The sequence below is a fragment of the Halyomorpha halys genome, unplaced genomic scaffold, assembly GCF_000696795.3.
Source record: "Halyomorpha halys isolate HHAL.00 unplaced genomic scaffold, Hhal_1.1 Scaffold3.1, whole genome shotgun sequence".
NCBI lineage: Eukaryota > Metazoa > Arthropoda > Insecta > Hemiptera > Pentatomidae > Halyomorpha > Halyomorpha halys.
In genome coordinates this window covers 22,659-41,155 of record NW_027115249.1, presented here as the reverse complement: position 1 = coordinate 41,155, position 18,497 = coordinate 22,659, and the positions used below count along the sequence as shown (strand labels likewise).

General features: G+C 30.6%; 1 protein-coding gene and 1 pseudogene across 2 annotated transcripts in view; one reads left to right on the top strand and one right to left on the bottom strand.

Moving 5' to 3' along the window:
• The first annotated feature begins 650 nt into the window (after nt 1-650).
• On the top strand, nt 651-2,421 carry LOC106683210 (E3 ubiquitin-protein ligase KCMF1 pseudogene; annotated as a pseudogene).
• Nucleotides 2,422-5,894: 3,473 nt separating this feature from the next.
• The window catches only part of LOC106684886 (uncharacterized protein KIAA0930 homolog), a 34,476-nt gene continuing 21,873 nt past the window's right edge, over nt 5,895-18,497 (bottom strand). The window contains exons 9-11 of one of the 2 annotated variants that reach the window (XM_014427239.3): nt 9,039-9,191; nt 7,570-7,719; nt 5,895-6,087 (exon numbers count right to left, since the gene is read on the bottom strand). In XM_014427239.3, coding sequence (XP_014282725.1) covers nt 6,047-6,087; nt 7,570-7,719; nt 9,039-9,191 — 344 coding nt within the window. In that variant the 3' untranslated portion in view covers nt 5,895-6,046. The remainder of the gene's footprint in view (nt 6,088-7,569; nt 7,720-9,038; nt 9,192-18,497) is intronic. The other variant, XM_014427329.3, reaches the window with a different exon arrangement.

Sequence of the window (18,497 nt, the reverse complement as noted above, 5' to 3'; positions counted from 1 at the left end):
GCGTATTCGTGAATTTGCCTTTGTTTGACAAACGTGTATAGGCATATCTATATCTCTATCTTTATTAACCTTGCTATCTGAACTTCCATTTTAGGTTTTACTGTCAATCCGATTGACTTTGTATGAGTCCCTTTAGGTTTATTTAGATCTTATTTTAATATTCATATTTTAGAAATGAAATTATTAAAAAACTAATTCTTGGCAGAGAAATAGAGTATTGAACTATTTTATTCAAAATAACCAGTTTTCTCGTAATCCATCTGTCTTACCTTACGACCTTCAGTATTACTGTCAATCCGGTTGACTTTGTAAGAGCCATCTTTAGGTTCATTTCGATCATACTACAATATTCACATTTTAAAAATGAAATTAATTTTAGCAGTGAGATTGGGTATTGTATTATTGTATTCAAAATAACCAGTTTTCTCGTAATCCATCTGTCTTAACCATACAACCTTCAGTATAACTGTCAATCCGATTGAAGGTGTAAAAGTCAAAACTATACGGACTTTAATATACTTCTTTTGTTTTCTACTGCATATATATAAAGAATTGTAAATTTACGTAAAACTTCTCAGTTCTTACTATATCTAAAAAGTTTTATTTCGTTTTTGACATACATAGTTAAATTAACTGATAAACTGTTTAAAGGTTGATCAATAATCAAAAATAATTTAATTGAAACTAGCGTTTTCTAATTAACAATAGGTTATGCCAAATAGCTTCCATTTTTATTTATCAATATCATACGACATAAAAATCTTCTAAATAACGGCTATGAATAGAATGCGAATAGTAAGCCATTTTAAAATTAAAAATATCAAAGATGATAAAGCATAATTATCCGATAGGACCATTCAAGTGAAAATATTTATCCATAGATACAAAAAAGATATTGTTGAAGAAATAAAAAAAAGAAATTACGTTGGCTGCACTGAATCTGGTCATCGTGGAGTCGAGTTATGGGATTACCAGTCGTGGAGCATTTTGTATTCAAACAAAATTGAAGAACGAGTTTATTAATGTTCTTATTTCCGATTTGTTATATATTCTGTGAATGGTGTAGTTTGACTCATCTCTCTGTGATATGTTCATAAGCCGAGGATAGATGTGGTAACTATACCTGCCCACTTGATGTAAAAGAAGATGCGCATGGTTTCACTTCACTCAGTACTTTATGGTTCCAAATTTTCTAGTTAACAACGAGAAATTAAGCGAGCATTATGATAAGGCACGAGGGTGTTAGCTGTGACTCCTGTTTGAATGGTAACTTTCGTGGTAAAAGGTGGAAATGTTTAGTTTGTTTCGATTATGATTTGTGTTCTTCCTGTTATGATGCAGGAGCCACAAGTATTCGGCACACGACTCAGCATCCAATGCAGTGTATTCTCACAAGATCCGATTTAGAACTATATTACAGTGGTGAAGCTTTCAACACAGACCAACCCCAATCATTTACCTGCCCATATTGTGGAAAGTTCGGTTTCTCAGATAGTGCTCTCTTGGACCATGTCAATGCAGAACATGCCAATGCTGATCATGAAATTGTTTGCCCTATTTGTGCATCATTACCATATGGTTATCCAAATTTAGTGACTGAAAACTTTGCTGAACACTTGACTGTAGAACACAGAAGCCCTACAAGAGATCTGGCTTCTTTTCTGGATGAGACATCTACAAGACATTCTAATAGAACTACCCCAGCTCCTACTTCTCGTAATATAACCACTAGGCCTAGACGTTCAAACCTCAATTTCGCTTCTGGTTCTTTAGCATCGCTGACTCCATCAAGCCCATCGAGAGATATAGACCCAATAACTGAACTTCTTTCCCAACTGTCAGGTGTTAGGAGGACTCAAGGTTCTGCTGCTTCACAGTACATGGATTTACAGATGCAATTTCAACGACAACAAGTGCGAACTACTTCTGGTCAGCAGTTGGTGAGGGTTACCAGACGGTCTCAACAGCATACAACTCCTGCTTCGGGTTCTACAAACTTGACTTTGAATGTTGCTACTAGCGATTCTAGACATAACAATTCTCAGACATTCTTATTGCCCTCTATGTTGGGAAAAAACTTGGAAGAATCTGACTTGAGTTTGCTCGATGTAAAAAGGGCTAATAGAGCTTTATTTGTACATGATTTAATTCTCGGCTGTCTTAAAGAGCCGTTCGATTTCTTTTATAACATCTTGACATTTTTACCTGTACCTGATAAAAGTGATACTAAAGGAGCTACTGATTCTAAAGGTAATATTGAAGCCATTAAAAAAAATCTCTAGTTTTGTATTGGCAATGAATGTAGTAAACTAAATAGGTTGTGTGGGTGGTAAAGCACCGAAAAGCCAGAATTTGTGTTTACATACTTAAGAAAAAATAGATTGTGACAAATGATGGATTAAATTTTTTCTTTTAAAATTATTTTGGTTATTATTATGGAATATATTAAAATTATATAAACTTCTATTGAATGAAAGTTAGCTTTGGTACTAAAAGATCACTTATTTCACACATTTGTGCCTTTTACATTCAAGTAATATGTTAATTTGTAATTTTCTAAATTTTTTTGTTCCATGTCATTTAAGTTAAAGTATGATGATTAGGGTTCTATATATTTTTTAAATTAATAAATGAAAGAAAAATTTCATAAAAATCAAAACATTTTTTTTATTAAAAGTGTTTTAAATTTGTAAGAAGGATAAGATTGCCTGGGTGCCAGTCAGGAAGTATCTCAAAATAGTAAAAACTATTTACTGATAGCATAAGTTTCGACCCACTTTGAAGGTCTTCGTCAGGGCTAACTAAACAATATGCAAAACAATGAAGAACTATTGTAGAAGTGTAATGACACACTCGATGGAATGGTACTCCAAACTTTGTTAGTATCCTCTGACATCACGCAGGTGAGACTGCTCTAGGGTTTTCTTTGTAAATAACATTTCGAGGGCTTAAATATCTGCCCCTATGACGCATCTAGTTGTGACCAGATCTTAAAATAATTTAATTTTTGTGGGTTATCTTATACTCCTGTACTAGTTCTATATGTTAATTTAGCTCTGAAGAAGACCTGCCTAGTGGATTTAAAAGAAAACATCTTACTCTTCATTATTTAAAAGAAAATTTATATGTACAGTACCTTGTTACAAAACAGTTAATACCTGAAGTTAAATTCCTCTATTAAATAAAACTTATTATTACATTTTATTACTAACTAAATTTAAGGATTAGTATATATCCACTATAAGTATGCAGGTCATAGCAACGGATATTCCCTCCCATGACAAAATTGAGTACAATTAAACGGATTCTCAAACATCTTTGGAAATGCATTTTTGAGTCCACTATGGCAAAAGTCAGTTTCACAGTTGCGTCACTATACTTCCGGAGCAGTGATATATACAATTTAATTTATAACTTTTGATGTTTTGAATTACTACACAATTTGAATGATTAAGTCTACTTGATAAACTCCCAATAATCCTTCCTGATATAAAATGTTTTGTAATATTTTTAAAATATATTTAAAAACAAATTTAATTATAGTTTAAAATATTTTAAGTGGAATTGCTTAGATTTGCTGAAACTTAAGAGAAGTGTCACCTAATTTGTTTTGTTTTTTTTAAAGTTTTGATACAAGTTATAAATTTATTTTAGAACACTATGCACAAGAAAATCATTATCTCAAAACTATTCAAACTTGAACTGCAGCATTTTCACTCGTACAACTAAAGAGAAAAATGCTTTTGTGTAAAGTTAAATTAGACACTGCTGAATGCATTAAGTTTAATCTTAAAAGCATTGCACTATTGTATGGTTTTTTTAAAGAATATATTTTTTTTTTTTTTAATTTTTATTAGTCTTCATTTTTCCAATACCTCTCTAAATATATTCTCTCCATTATCCCATTATTTTTTTTCAAATAAAACTTCCTGAGAGCATTTGTTTTTATTAAGTACATTTTTATTTATTTATTTATTTATTTATTTAATACCAGGGCCCTGTTTCATAATAAAGTACAAACTAATAATATTAGTCTTGTCGATTTAACTTACAATTACACTAACTTGTACTTTAGTACTTTTTAACTTCTGTAATATCACTAATAGCCCTCCCTATTATGAAAAAAATAAGTATTAGTGCAATTAACACGTTGTTTCTATACTTGTACTATAAGTAATACTATTAGCTTTCATTATGAAACGGCCCAGATCGGCCTAGTGGGGTCTTGCATGGTTAATGTAAGAGGTACATTTTTTTTTTAAACAATTGATTATAGGGAGGGTGTAGTCTCATATAAAAGACACCCCTAACTATATACACAAAAGTAATACGGATTTAACAAATTAAATAATTGACTTCTAATGGGAGAAAAAAAAAAAGAAATTAAGATAAAATAAAATTTTAGAGTGACAATAACAGAACTGATAAATATAGAATTTATAGCAGGATGTCCTGCAACAGCATGAGCTTCAGTCTTCGAGTTGTAGTTGGGTTTCCCAAGTTGTAAGTCATTTCATCCTTTAAAAGGATGCTGAGCAATATGACAGTATTTTTTTTTTTTTTTAGATTTACTGCAAACAAAACTGGTGCCATTGACAATTTAAGTCAGAAACTCAACTTTGTGACAGGATTGAGGAATGACATAACTACCATTAAATAGTTTATCAATACATAACCATTAATTATAGGAAAGTAAAAAAGAATAGGAAATGTCAGCCTGAAGAAGAATAACAGAAAAGAAATTATCATTCAGGAGAAGATGGTTGGGGGTGTGGTCAAAGAGAAACACAAGTAAGTTGGTGTAACCTATTTTATTGTGCCAACGTTTCGGCTAGAGTTTCTAGCCTTCTTCAGGGCTAAGAACAGAACAAGATAACAGCCACAGTAAGTATAGAAAATAAAAAAGAAAGTATAAACAGAATAAAATAAAATAATTAATTTTACAAAATAGAATTAATAAAATGAAGTGATGAGAAAAGTGGGAAGCTAACAGGTTCGTTTTATTCTTTTCCCTTTCTTTATTTTACCATCCTTTCTTTTGTCCATTTTCCTTACCCGCGTTATAAGTTATGTTCACTATATTATTATTGGTGTTTTAAAAAAAAAAATTTTTTTCTATTCATTTCTTATGGTATACTTTACTTATATTTTGCCTCTTTATCAATTATTATTGTTATATATATTTTCTTCCTCTCAATTTTCTTTTTCTTTCCATATTTCAATTTTTAAATTATTAATAACTGATATGTTCATACTTCTTTGCATTATATAACTTCATTTTTATTTTATTTCCTTAATTATGTTATTTTACCTACTTCTTCAATTGCCTATGTATACATTTTATTTTTCGCTTCTCTCATCACTTCATTTTATTAATTCTATTTTGTAAAATTATTCATTTTATGTTATTCTGTTTATACTTTCTTTTTTATTTTCTATACTTACTGTGGTTGTTATCTTGTTCTGTTCTTATCCCTGATGAAGGCTAGAAACTCTAGCTGAAACGTTGGCACAATAAAATAGGTTACACCAACTTATTTGTGTTTCACTTTGACCGCACCTCCAACCATCTTCTCCTCGTACGTCATCCACGGTCAACTATCTCTCATTATCATTCAGATAGTTGTACCATTTTTAAAAAGCCCTATATCTGAAATAGCATCGGAATTAGAGATATAATATTAATTATGATAATGTTTTAACCATGGTTAAACTTCATTATATGATTGTTTTAGTAAAAAGTAAAGCATGCTTTCAAACTGTTATCTTTAATATAGCTAACTTCTGATATCTTAAAACCTTGATAGGAATCCATTCCAGCAGACACTTTCATTTATTAAATATCCATGATACTAAAAAAGGATTAGGGTAAATCCTGAATAATAAAATAAAACTGCAAGAAGAAATATATATATAATTAAAGAGATATAAAATACATTATTTCATATTTACATAGTATTCTCATATAAATTTTAAAAATACAAAATTGACACAATAAAACAGGTACAAACATTCATAACTTCAAATAAAAAAATTCATTAATGTATCAGAAGGTAAGAATTGGTTCAATTCGGGTATCTAAAATATCTGTAAACAAAAAGAAAAATACATTAAGAAAATTTTTAAAAAAAACTTAATAATTTTTTCTATTTTTAGCTAATCATTTTAAAAATTAAGTAAACTGTTTTGAACTAAAACACAAATTAGTAAAATAATGATTCATTCAAAAACCACTGTTATTAAGTTGTTTTATTTGGGTGTATACTATGCGTTTGTCAGCAAAACACGAAGTACCTATAGATGAAGAGAAAGCTATTTTCACCATCTGCGGTTGCGACAAGGCATGAAAAAACAAAGATTAGACGTAGCTTTTAAAACTATATCAATTTTGTACCGGTAAAGTTTGATTAATAATTCTTGAACATTGAATCACATGTTACTTGCAAGTACTAAAAAAAAGAAAGATCTTTAAAATAAAAACATAAGGGTAATATTTGAAGGAGTAAGTGGATAAAGGGGCTAAGTAACATTTTTTGAATCTTTAGTGTGGATGAAGGGGGTAAGTGTCTATCTAGCGAGTGTAAAGTACTCTAACCTCAAAGTCCAATTTATAACTGGGATAGCTAGGTGTAGAAGGGACCACGTACACTTCAAAACATAATATGCTCTAATAAAACAAAATTGAACCTTGTTTTCTAAAATTTACTATTTGTAACAAAATCCCATCATTTAAGAATGTTACTAAGGAATATCTTACTTTCCTTTAAGTGGACACATTGAGCTATCCTTAAAAAAATATTGTTTAATAAATCCAACTATACCTCCTTCTATAAATAAAAAGAAAATTTTGCTACGGGAAGCTTAAAGTGCACATTTAAAAGAAACTTTCAGAAAGGTCTTCCTTGGGAGTGTTCATTAATACAGCCCAATTTCACATTATTTCATTTTCTTCCTACAAGGTCTGGTATATGGGGATAAGAGAGGGGTGTTATCCTGGGTTCGTTACCTCTGGGACCTAAAAAATTACAACATAATCGCACGAGCGATTTGGTCGATAATGCCCAACAAAAACTTGATTAAAGATGGAAACAAAACTAAAGTTTTTCCTTGATAACTGAAACATAATACGTGAGAATAGATTTTCGAGTCTGAGGACAAAGTTTTTTCAGTTCCTGATTGAATACAATATATTCTATATATATAGTATATTGTATATTGTATTCAATCAGGAACTGAAAAAACTATGTTTATGTTTGGTAGTCAAACATATATAGTCAGGAAACAAAACAAGTTAATTTTGAATTTACATATATCCCTAATAAATGGCCTGTCTGTAGCTGAAGAGAATGAAGCATAGGTCTTTGAACCTCAGACCTGCAGTAGTGCCAGTTCGAATCGGGCCTGTAGGGTTGATTTTTATTTCTGTGGCCATCTCACAAAATGAAAACTTGACTCCTCACTATGGTAAGAATAGGTTGGTACCCTGTACATAATTCCCCACTCCCAGTATGTCAGAAATGACCAGAAAGGGGGTAATAAAAACAATAAAAAATATTTTAAATACTATACCTTTAGTAATACTCCACCACGGAAGCGTAATATAAGTGAGAAATGAATTAAGAGGTATGCTTTGGGCTCTTTTGTTTTCTTTCCACATATGGAAAGTTTGCGTGAACCCGCGCATGGTCCACAGGGGATTGATAGCACCATCGTCCAGCTCTGAAACAGTTTTACATTCATAAATACTTTATAAAGTATAAGATAAGTAATAAAATTCTATACGTGTGATTATGATGATTTGCTATGATATGTTGTTTATGGTGATTTGCAATGATATATTGTGTCAGATTTTATTGGACAATTAATGTAACCTTTCAATTTAAAAAATATTGTTTTGTTTTATTTTATTGGGCAATTCTGATCCTATGACAAAACTGAGCTTAATTCAATTTAACTTAAATATACTGTTATAGATAGTTTTCGGATACAGATGTTTAACAAATCAGGCAAAGTAATAATTATATTGTATAAAAATTTGGACTGTTTAAGCAAACAATACAAATGAAGAGGTTGCAGAGGACATTCAGATTTCGAAAAGCAGCACTTTCAAGCTAAAAGCAAGTAGCAGATTCAACATCGCACCTTAGGAGACTTAAAATTCGACTTGCTAAAAATTAGTGCTTAAGTGAACATTTCTTAATTTTGCAAACTTCATAGACAAGAGATTGCATCTTACAAAATACATTTATGTCCATCAATTAAAACCAGAATAAGAAAGTACCAAGAGGGGCTGGAGGGGTAAGGAGATGGAGGTATTTCTTAAATTCAAATTTGTAAGTAGGGTGATGCCTAAAAGAATAATTTGATCATTTAATCAACTTAGATTTGGAACAGACATATTCATGTTTAATAATATTTCACAAAATTTATATTCTTGAGATTCAGTCACATATGTACGTGTAGAAATAATTGAATGTGTATAATGATACATAATTGAATGTAACAAAAATATGTAAAATGAGGTGTTTGTAGTTGATATGAGGATAAGATAGTCAAGGGTGCACTCAGTAAAGATACACAAATTTATTTGTACTGATGTTTCGACCTGAATTTCAGGCATTCAAACATCGAAATGAAATAAGCCATCAAATTAAAGAAATAAGCTAATTAAGCAATTAAATTAAATAAACAAGCAATTTAATAAATAAGCCGTCAAAAGTCAAAACGTTGGCACAAATAAATAAGTGTTACTTACTTGTGTATCTTTACTGATCGCACCTCCGACCATCTTCTCCTCAAATAAAAAAAAGTATGTAAACACTAAAATCAACTTAAGGTACATTCCATAGAGTTATTATCAAAGGAGAAAAAATAAAAACACAACTTATGAAGCTTAAAATTCATGCAAGCAAAAAATTAAAAGAAAAGGAGATAATTTTAAATCTCTAGCTAATACTTCTTTATTTATGACTAATTCTTCTATTGTTGGTGATCACTAATTCCATCTACAACTAATTGTTGCTAATGAAGTTACATACCAGTGCATTTCTTACGCAACTCGCGTAATTCACACCAGTACGTAATGACTGTTCCGTCGGCAGCTGTCTTAGACCTCGGCTTTATAACATTTATATCATGTCTCCTTAGTTTTCTCAGAATAGCCAACGTTTCATTAAGAGGCATGCAAGAGTCTACAAAATAAAAGCATTACAGAAGTAAATAATGAAACGACAGAGGGGAGATAATAAGTGACACTTGGGGATGTTCTAGGCAATATTTAAACTCTCCAGTGGTACTAAAAAAAATAATAAAATAAAATAAATATATATATGATTAATAAAAAATAAAATAATTAAGGAATTACAAATTTTTTTTTCTTATAACAAGGAGTACTTTAAGGCACAAACGACCCCACAGTTTTATACCTTAAATCCAAAACAAAGTATACTTTATTTAAGGAGAAGATGGCAGGGGATGCGGTCAGCAAAGATACACAAACAATCAAAACTTATTCATTAGTGCCATTGTTTCGACCTAAATTTAGGGCTGAAAAACAAAAGGAGATAATTTATCTTCTATTAGTATCAATCAACTAATATATACTTAATTTATTGTTATGTATATTTCCAAGTTTTTTTGTTATTTTATTTTTATTTTTAATGATGTGAAGATTGTCGTCCGTAGATAAATAAGAGGAGAAGATGGTCAGGGGATGCAGTCAGCATAAAAAAAAAATAAACAAACAAATTATTTATTTGTGCCTACGTTTCGACCTGATTTTCAAGTCTTCATCAGGCCTATAAAAACAAAAGGACAACCGTCATTTAGAGAGAAAAAAAAAATTAAAATAAATAATAGACAAAAAATTTGGAAATATACATAATAATGGAATGAAAATATAAATTATTTGATTAATAACTATGGACAAAGACAGTAATAGATTGATAACATTATTATTTTATACATTATTATATAATGTATTTTATTTTTATTATTTTTTTTCCCTCTGAATGATGGTTGTTGTCTTTTTGTTTTTATAGCCCTGATGAAGACCTGAAAATTAGGTTGAAACATCGGCACAAATAAATAATTTGTGTTTTTTCTGCTGACCGCAGCCCCCGACCATCTTCTCCTCTTATATATCTATGGTCAACTATCTTCACATCATTAAAAATAAAAATAAAATAACAAAAAAACTTGGAAATATACATAACAATAAATATGTAGATAGTAGTTGACACAAATAGAAGATAAAATATATTTTAGAGGTAAGAATTATACTAAATAAATGATAAAAAAATTAATCAAAACCAGGCAGTAATCATGAAAATAAAATACAATTTATTATTATAAATAATAAATTGTATTTACAAATAACTTAATTTATTGCTATGTATATTTCCAAGTTAGTTTGTCATTATCTTCTTTAAATTTTTCTCAGACTTAATATTCATCTCATTCTGTTTTCAGGCCTGAAATTCAGGTCAAAACTTTGGCACATATAAATAAGTTTTGCTTATTTTTGTATCTTTGCTAAATGCAACCCCGAATATCTTCTCCTCATATCAATCTACAGTAAACAATTAACAACTCATTAAAGTATACTTTAATTCAAATTTAGCTTAATATATCTACAGTTGTGCTACTCATAGCGATGCCATCTCAAAGCAGAATCTAACTGATATTATTACTAATATTTACGAGGATTAGACAAATCTAAACTCGTAAATAGGTATGTAACAAATGATGATAAGAAAATTTATCAATGTTTAATTAATTTCATATATTAAAAAGAAACTTTAAATTTTTTTAAGGAACTAAAAGTAATGGCTAAAACAACTAAATATGGTGCATTAAAAAATATAAAAGCATTGTAAAAACTTAGGAACAGATCATTCCGTTGACAAGATGTATCACATAAGACTAGGAATAAACTAGAATTAAGATCTGGGGAGATTAGAGATATGTGTGTTCTTAATGGAAGATGAGAAAGAAAAAGAAAACTCAACAGGTAATAAGAATTGTCATTTAAAGGCAAGATTAGTTTGGTAAGGAGTGGAGAGTTGCCTTAAACCGATATCATAATTTCCAAACTCACCCAGTATTGTAAAAAAATCTTTTATGCTAAAACTAGAAGGGTGGTCACAAAGAACGTATATCACAGGAGGGTCCAGAGATGCATATTTTAGTGGGATTTTTTGTTTATTTTTTTAATTTTCCATAAATAAGGATAATATAGGCCTTAGCAGTGTTTCATACCTGCCACCGACAGTGCTAGAGGTTGCCCATAATCAATACTAATTTTTTTATTTTTGCACTATGATATATTAAATAATCTCCTAAAAGTTGCGATAAGGCTACACATATTTTATTACAATTTAAAAAGCCTAAAGTTTCACTACAGCTTTTACACTACTGACTGTTGTATATCAATACTAATATAGTCTGGGAGCTGGTATGCAAAAGGTAAGATTTTAAATATCAAACTTTAATTTTTTGGAGAGCTTTATAATAGAACATTAAATCTTATGAGAATGAACTGTTGCCAGGTAGGCAAAAATTAGCTATAGTTGAGACTAATAGCTAATTATGCCCAACTCTGATTGTAGCTGATATATATCTCAGTAATAAGTGATAATTAGCATTGTGATGGTATTCTGAACTTCATTCATAGGAAAAATATCAAACTTTTGAGTTACCAGTAGATGATTTTTATCAAGTAATAGTAGATTGCTATTTGTACATTATTTCTAATGGAATTTAAAAAAATAAAAAAAGGTTGATATTAATCTGAGATAGGTCGCGAACAGAGCATTCTTTTTGTTAAGATTACTGAAATCCTGAAAAATCTCTAAAAATTCGAAGCTAAAGGTGTACAATGCCATGATAAAGCAGCTCTGATATAGCAGCTACGATACCTCGGCTCTAACAGGATCCCTAGAAAGCAGGATTGAGAGATTGGAATGGAAAGTCCGCCGTACAATTACAGGAGCGATCTGAGATCAGTGCCTGTACACATGGAGGTAAAGAACTAACAGTGAACTACATGCAGAGAGTGATCAGTTAATATCTCATGATATGAAGGCAATGAGGTTAAGATGGGCAGGACATGTGGCTTGAAGCAATCCATCAGGATGCCTCTGCACAACAATGAATGGCAAGAGACCATGTGGAAGGCAAAAAACCAGATGGATAGACAGAATCAACAAAGATGTAAAAGAGCAGCAAACTGGAAAGCCCAAGATAGGCAGGCGTGGAGCAGGCTGGTTCGGGCAGCAACGATCTACAAGGTCCGAAAAAAATCTTTTGAGATAGGTATATACTTATTATGCATCCAACTATTATAACACAACACAATAACATCATAAATGTGTTTCTTTGTGCTTATTAGAAGTTATAAGACAGCATAAAAAAATTAAATTTAAATTATATTTCATCATTAAAATTCCTTTAAAAAAAAGGAATTAAATTTAAAAAACAATAACAAATAATGTTGATTATTTTTGCAACAAAAATTTCCCAATTGTATTAAAGTCAACCCAAATAAAAGTTAACTCACTCAGCTATGACGGCCTTCCAAAATTTGTATTGTATAAATAAACAATAAAATAAATATCACAAACTTAACTTATTAATACACAAATTGTATCAATGAAAAATACAAAAAAAAGAATGTGTTGTTTTGTTTTATCAGTCAGGCACTTGTGTAGAGTATTAAAATTAGATTTATGAAGAGGGAAATTTGATTTAATTTGGGGAAAAAACGTTAAGAACTGTAGAACAAGGTGAAATTATAAAGTTAGAGAAATCATAACAGTTGAAAGAAATAAGAATACTAGAAGAAGCAGCAGAAGATGATGAAGTCTGATTAGAGAAAGGAAGAGCATTAGCACATGGAGAGTTAAAGTTCCTGTGACACAACAGGTCATCGGTTTAAAAGGCAGGCACTGCAGTGGAGATTATTAATGTTTGTATCTTGTGAAGACATACTGGCAGATCGTTGATTGACCATGTGTAATATATAAAAGGAAGATGGTCTGGGTACGATCATAAGAACTCAAATAGTAATTAAATTATTTATTATGAGCTAATGTTTCAGAGCTTTTTTGAAGACAGAAAGCTAAAGAATATAAAAAAAAAGTGGGGTGAAATGTCGGACATTAAATAGTTAAAAATTATTTGTTCTTTTTTTACCTCAACCCTGATCATTTTCTTGTATTTAAAAGTTATATTGTCAACTATCATATATGTCATATAACTATCTTATATGACAAGAATATATAGTTGGGCACAAAATGCTCAAGTGCCCGATGATATGTATTTCAGGTTTAGTCAAATAAAAGTTGTAATTATGAAAGTCTCAAAAAATAATTAGTTTGATGTTAATGAACCAGCTATGAGCATACCAACTCCAAGAACTAATATTTTACTAACAGGTCATAATAAAAAAATCTTCACAATAAAAAAAAATATAGCAATAAGTTAATTTTTTCTAAATAGAAAAAAACTATCTCTCATAATTAATTAGAAAAAAACTATGTATTAAAAAAGCAATTATTTTTATTTTTTTTAAATTATACTAATATTATATTTAAATTAAATTATATTACTTCAGATGATAAAATTTAATCACAATGTAAATATTTTTTTGAAGCATTTGACCACAAGTGATTATTGAAGGAAGATGATCTAAGTGGCAGTGAAAAAAAAAAGTAGCTCAAAATAGTAAAAAAAAACTATTTATTATATAATAGCTTTATCAGGGCTAAAACACAAGATACAATCAACTATAAACTAAGGTAGGATAACATGAAAACATTTGCAAACTATGGTAGGATTGTAAGATGGTGTAACAAATTTTGTGAAAATTATATAAAAATGAACAGCTTAAATAAAAATAGAAATAAGATAAACAGACTAAAGTATAGATATTAAATACAGTGATAAATAATAAGAATAAAATATATAGGTGGAATAATATTGAAAACAAAAAAAAAGTAAAATTAAAAATAAATATAATAGAAACCAAAAGATGGAAAGAAATAATGAAGAAGAAAATAAGGTAAGTTTATGATGGGATAGAGAATAAATCGTGAGAGGAAAATAAAGGTAGAGAAAAAAGGAAAATAATGAACAAATCAGAATACTAACCTCTCAGCTAGCGAGTGAACAGAAGAGTGAAGAGATGTAAACCGAGGCAATAAGAGAGCGAAAATATGTTACAAATGACAGTTAAATATCGTTAGTGTGACTATAAGAAAAATATAAAATTATAGTAAGGTAATATAATTATACGCAGGAAGGTGCAGAAGAAGTAGAAGCTCCATAAAAGGAAGAAATAATTGACATAATTAGGTGAATGAAGAACTGCCAGGTCTTGACAAGATCAGTCTAGAGATGATGAAATATTGCGGCAGTAATTTGTGGAAAGAAATTTAAAATTTAATTTGGGAAGAAAAAATCCCCAAAGATTAGACAAGAGCAGTTAGTCCTATACACAAGAAAGGAGATAAGATGGTACATGATAATTACATAGTCATTGCTCTACCTAGCAGAATCTAAATACATGGCAGTAATCCTCAAGGTTCAGTCCTTTCTCCCATTCTGTTCAACTTCCATGTTCACGGCATCATTCCTCCACACATACCTCCATAGCTATGTTTACTGACGAAACAGCAGTGTTCTCTCAACATGATGACATAATAATAGCTAAAAATACATAATACTAAATGAACTAGAACAATACTTCAATAAATGGATGATTAGTCTGAACATTGAAAAATGTACTTCAAAAGTTTTTACTCTCAGAACTGATCCTCAAAGGTAAAAATGCAAAATAGAATCCTGCCAGTGAAACAGTAAGACACCTGGGAATTCACCTTGATCGACGCCTTACCTGGAACCACCATATCAACATCAAACTAACTCAAACCTACGCAAGGTTAGAAATGCTACATCCTAATCTAAATAGAAAATCCAAATTAAAACCAGAAACAGCTATTCTTATTTTTAAAATAATTGTCAGGCCACTGCTGATGTATGGCTATGTATTATAGGGAGCAACAGAGCAATTTTTCCTACGAAACGGAAAAAATTACAATCTTTTCAAAATAAAGTCATAAAATTTGCAGTGGATGCTCCTTGGTTTGTAAGAAACAGCCAATTGCATCAGGAATGGCAAATAGAGACAATAGAGGATTACATACAAAAAAATGTTCATGAAGTTCCACTCCCAGTTACCTACAGTTAAAGGAGCAGTGATCTACAACTTGGGAAACCCAACCACAACCTGAAGACTGAAGGCCAGATTGCTGCAGGACATCCTGTTATAAGTTCCATAACAATACCAGATAGAACAAGGAGCTTCATAGAAGGCCTAGGTGTTAGAATCGAGGATATTCGGATCTTGGCGGAAAATATTATTTTGGACTCCCTGGGGATCATACACCATCGTCTGCATAGGAATCAGCTCTAGATTATTCATTATTTTTTCTATTTATTTATCGTTTTTGTTTGACTTATGTATCCAATCTAGTATTTCTTTTAACCAATGTTTTTATTATATTTTCCTTTAAATCTATGTATTAGTTTTGTTTTGGTAAAATGTATTTATTTGTTTATTTTAATGTAAACTGATCTACTGCTATGACTAGTTTTTCTCTGGTTTGATTTCATATCGCTGTCTAATAGTGAATTTGTTTAGCGGGTCACTGGGGAAGATCTGAGAGAGGGAATTCGGAGGAGTGAATTTGTTGATAAAATGAAACAAAAATTGTGAAATAGAAGGGACAAGAAAGGGGAAGAAAAAAAGGAATAAATTGAAATATTTGTATTTAGTGTGTAGAATTGATTGTAAAGGAAAACTGTTGAGAAAAAAGAAAAAAAAATTTTTTCTTTCTACTTTATTATATCATGTTAAAATCTGTAATTTATATGTCTGATCACGGATTGATTAGTATGCTGTGTAATGTAGCAACACGATGTATTTGGGCAGCATGAATGAATAAAGCATTTTTCTCTCTATTAGTTCTGTTATTGTCTCTAAAATTTTATTTTATTTTAACTTCTTTTTTTTTTCTCTTCATCTTTTTCTTAAATTCACTTTTTTTTTTCCATTAGAAGTCAATTATTTATTTTATTAAATCCATAAATGTCATTGTTGTTTTTGTTATTAACTTTACTTTTATCTTTCATTAAGAATTATGATTTTAATATATTTATTTTATCTTAATTTTTTTTTAATTTATAACATTATATATAGTTAGGAGTGTCTTTTGTATGAGACTATAATCAATTGTTAAAAAAAAAAGAATGTACCTCTTACATTAACCATATAAGGCCCACCAGGCCGATCTGGTATTAAATAAATAAATAAGCAGAATCTATAAAATACTGGCAGTACTCTTTTATAAATAAGCGTCCAATTTCACTGAAAATATTATTGGAGGATATCAAAGAGGGTTCCAGCTCAGTAAATCAACAGTTGACCAGATATTGTCCCTGAGGCAAGCAATAGAAAAGTTTTATGAGTTCAACATAGACACACACATCTGCTATTTGTGGACTTCAAACAAGCGTATGACAGTCTGGCCAGAATAGGACTTTTTAAAGAATGGTAAAGGAACGTATACTGAAAAAACTAGTCAGGCTGGTAAATGATGCTAATGAATACTGTTAAACTGTTAAAGTTAAACTTGGAATCACAGTGTGATCCTCTGTCATTTAGAACTAATATAGAAAAAACCATCTACGATCGGCTGTCTCAACACCTAGCAGATGCAGTTGATGTGGCAATTGCCGCTATAATCTGAACAGCACTACAAGGAACAATACAGGAATTCAAAAAAGCAGCAGATAAACTAGGCCTCAAAGTTAATGAAAATAAAACTGTGTAAAATAAAAACCTCAAGAAGGGATAAGGAAGTAAATGGTTGTTCAAAGATGGAGGGGGAGAGCAAGAGATTGTGTAGATTGGTTGCAAAGGAGGTCCGGGTTCTTGTATGCAGTGTAGTGCCATAATTATAATCATTTTTCCAATAATTTTTTTTTTTTTGGCCAAGACTCCCATTGAAGTCCTATACTGCCTAACCATGGCTGGGGGTCAAAGTGGGACCGCCACTAAATGAAAAAGTCAACGTCCCAGGCCGGATTCGAACCGGCACCGCCAATAGACATCAAATTGGTAAGACTGTGTCTTAACCACTCAGCTACGGGCAGCCATTTTAGTTTTTTGTATCTTGATTTAAAGTCCTGATGTGAATGTGGGGTGAAATGTTGGTGTATAATAAATAGTATTTTGAGCTTCCTATTTTCATCACCACTCAGATCATCTTCTTTCAGTAAATGATTTTTGGATTGATTTACATTATAAAATAAATCAAAAAATGTCACACTTTCGAAAAGGATAAAGCTAGACAGCCAGGAATAATAATAAACATGCAGGAGCTCTTCGTTATCCAGCCTCAGTATCGGGATTCTCTCTTTTTAACATAAAAAAAGATTCAAGCAGGAATTCAAAGCATTAAATGAATTTATTTGAAAACTATTAGGTAAAACTATCAAGTATGAGCTGACCACTTGCAATAAGTTGAAACTGGGGAATAAGCCATTAATAAAGATTACCAGGTGCTTAATTATACATTTCGATGCTTTGACATTAGGTGCATTTACAGGAGAGAAGAAACATTTCATCACTATTGTAATATCCTCTTTTATGAGTAAATAGTTATTTTTTATATATAAATGATTCTTAGTAGGTTTTATGTGATTTATCATTTGAATATGTTTATTTGTAGTTTTAAACCTAAAAGCAAGCTAACAAATTTTCACATCAGTAAAATATGCAGTCACAAAAGATATCATGCAAACCCAAGATGGCGGCATGTGTCCTGCAAAAAGTCTGATCCATCGCGGCCATGTCGAGAAGATTCTAAGATTTTAAAAACTTTATTTTAACTTTCCATCATAATTGAAATTACAATACATTTAAGAAAATATAGAAGTTAAGAATAAGTATTAAAGAAAATTATTCATAAAGCAAGTTATAAGGTGCTACAATTGATGTTGAGAACTAACACCTAGAGAAGGGGAAGGAAGAAAACTTGGTTTTTAGAACATTCGTTGCTTAGGCGGGAGATGGATGACATCGCCTAGAGGCAGGATGTCCTGTTAGATCCCTTAAAATCTCAGTGGTAGACATCTTGAAAAAGAAGACATCGAAGAGTCACCCAAGAAGAAGAAGAGACTCTTTGTTTTGGATCGCCAGTGTACTATTGTAATATCCTCTATTATGAGTAAATAGTTATTTTTTATATATAAATGATTTTTAGTAGGTTTTATGTGATTTATAATTTGAATATGTTTATTTGTAGTATTAAACCTAAAAGCAAGCTAACCAATTTTCATCAGTAAAATATGCAGTCACAAAAGATATCATGCAAACCCAAGATGGCGGCATGTGTCCTGCAAAAAGTCTGATCCATCGCGGCCATGTCGAG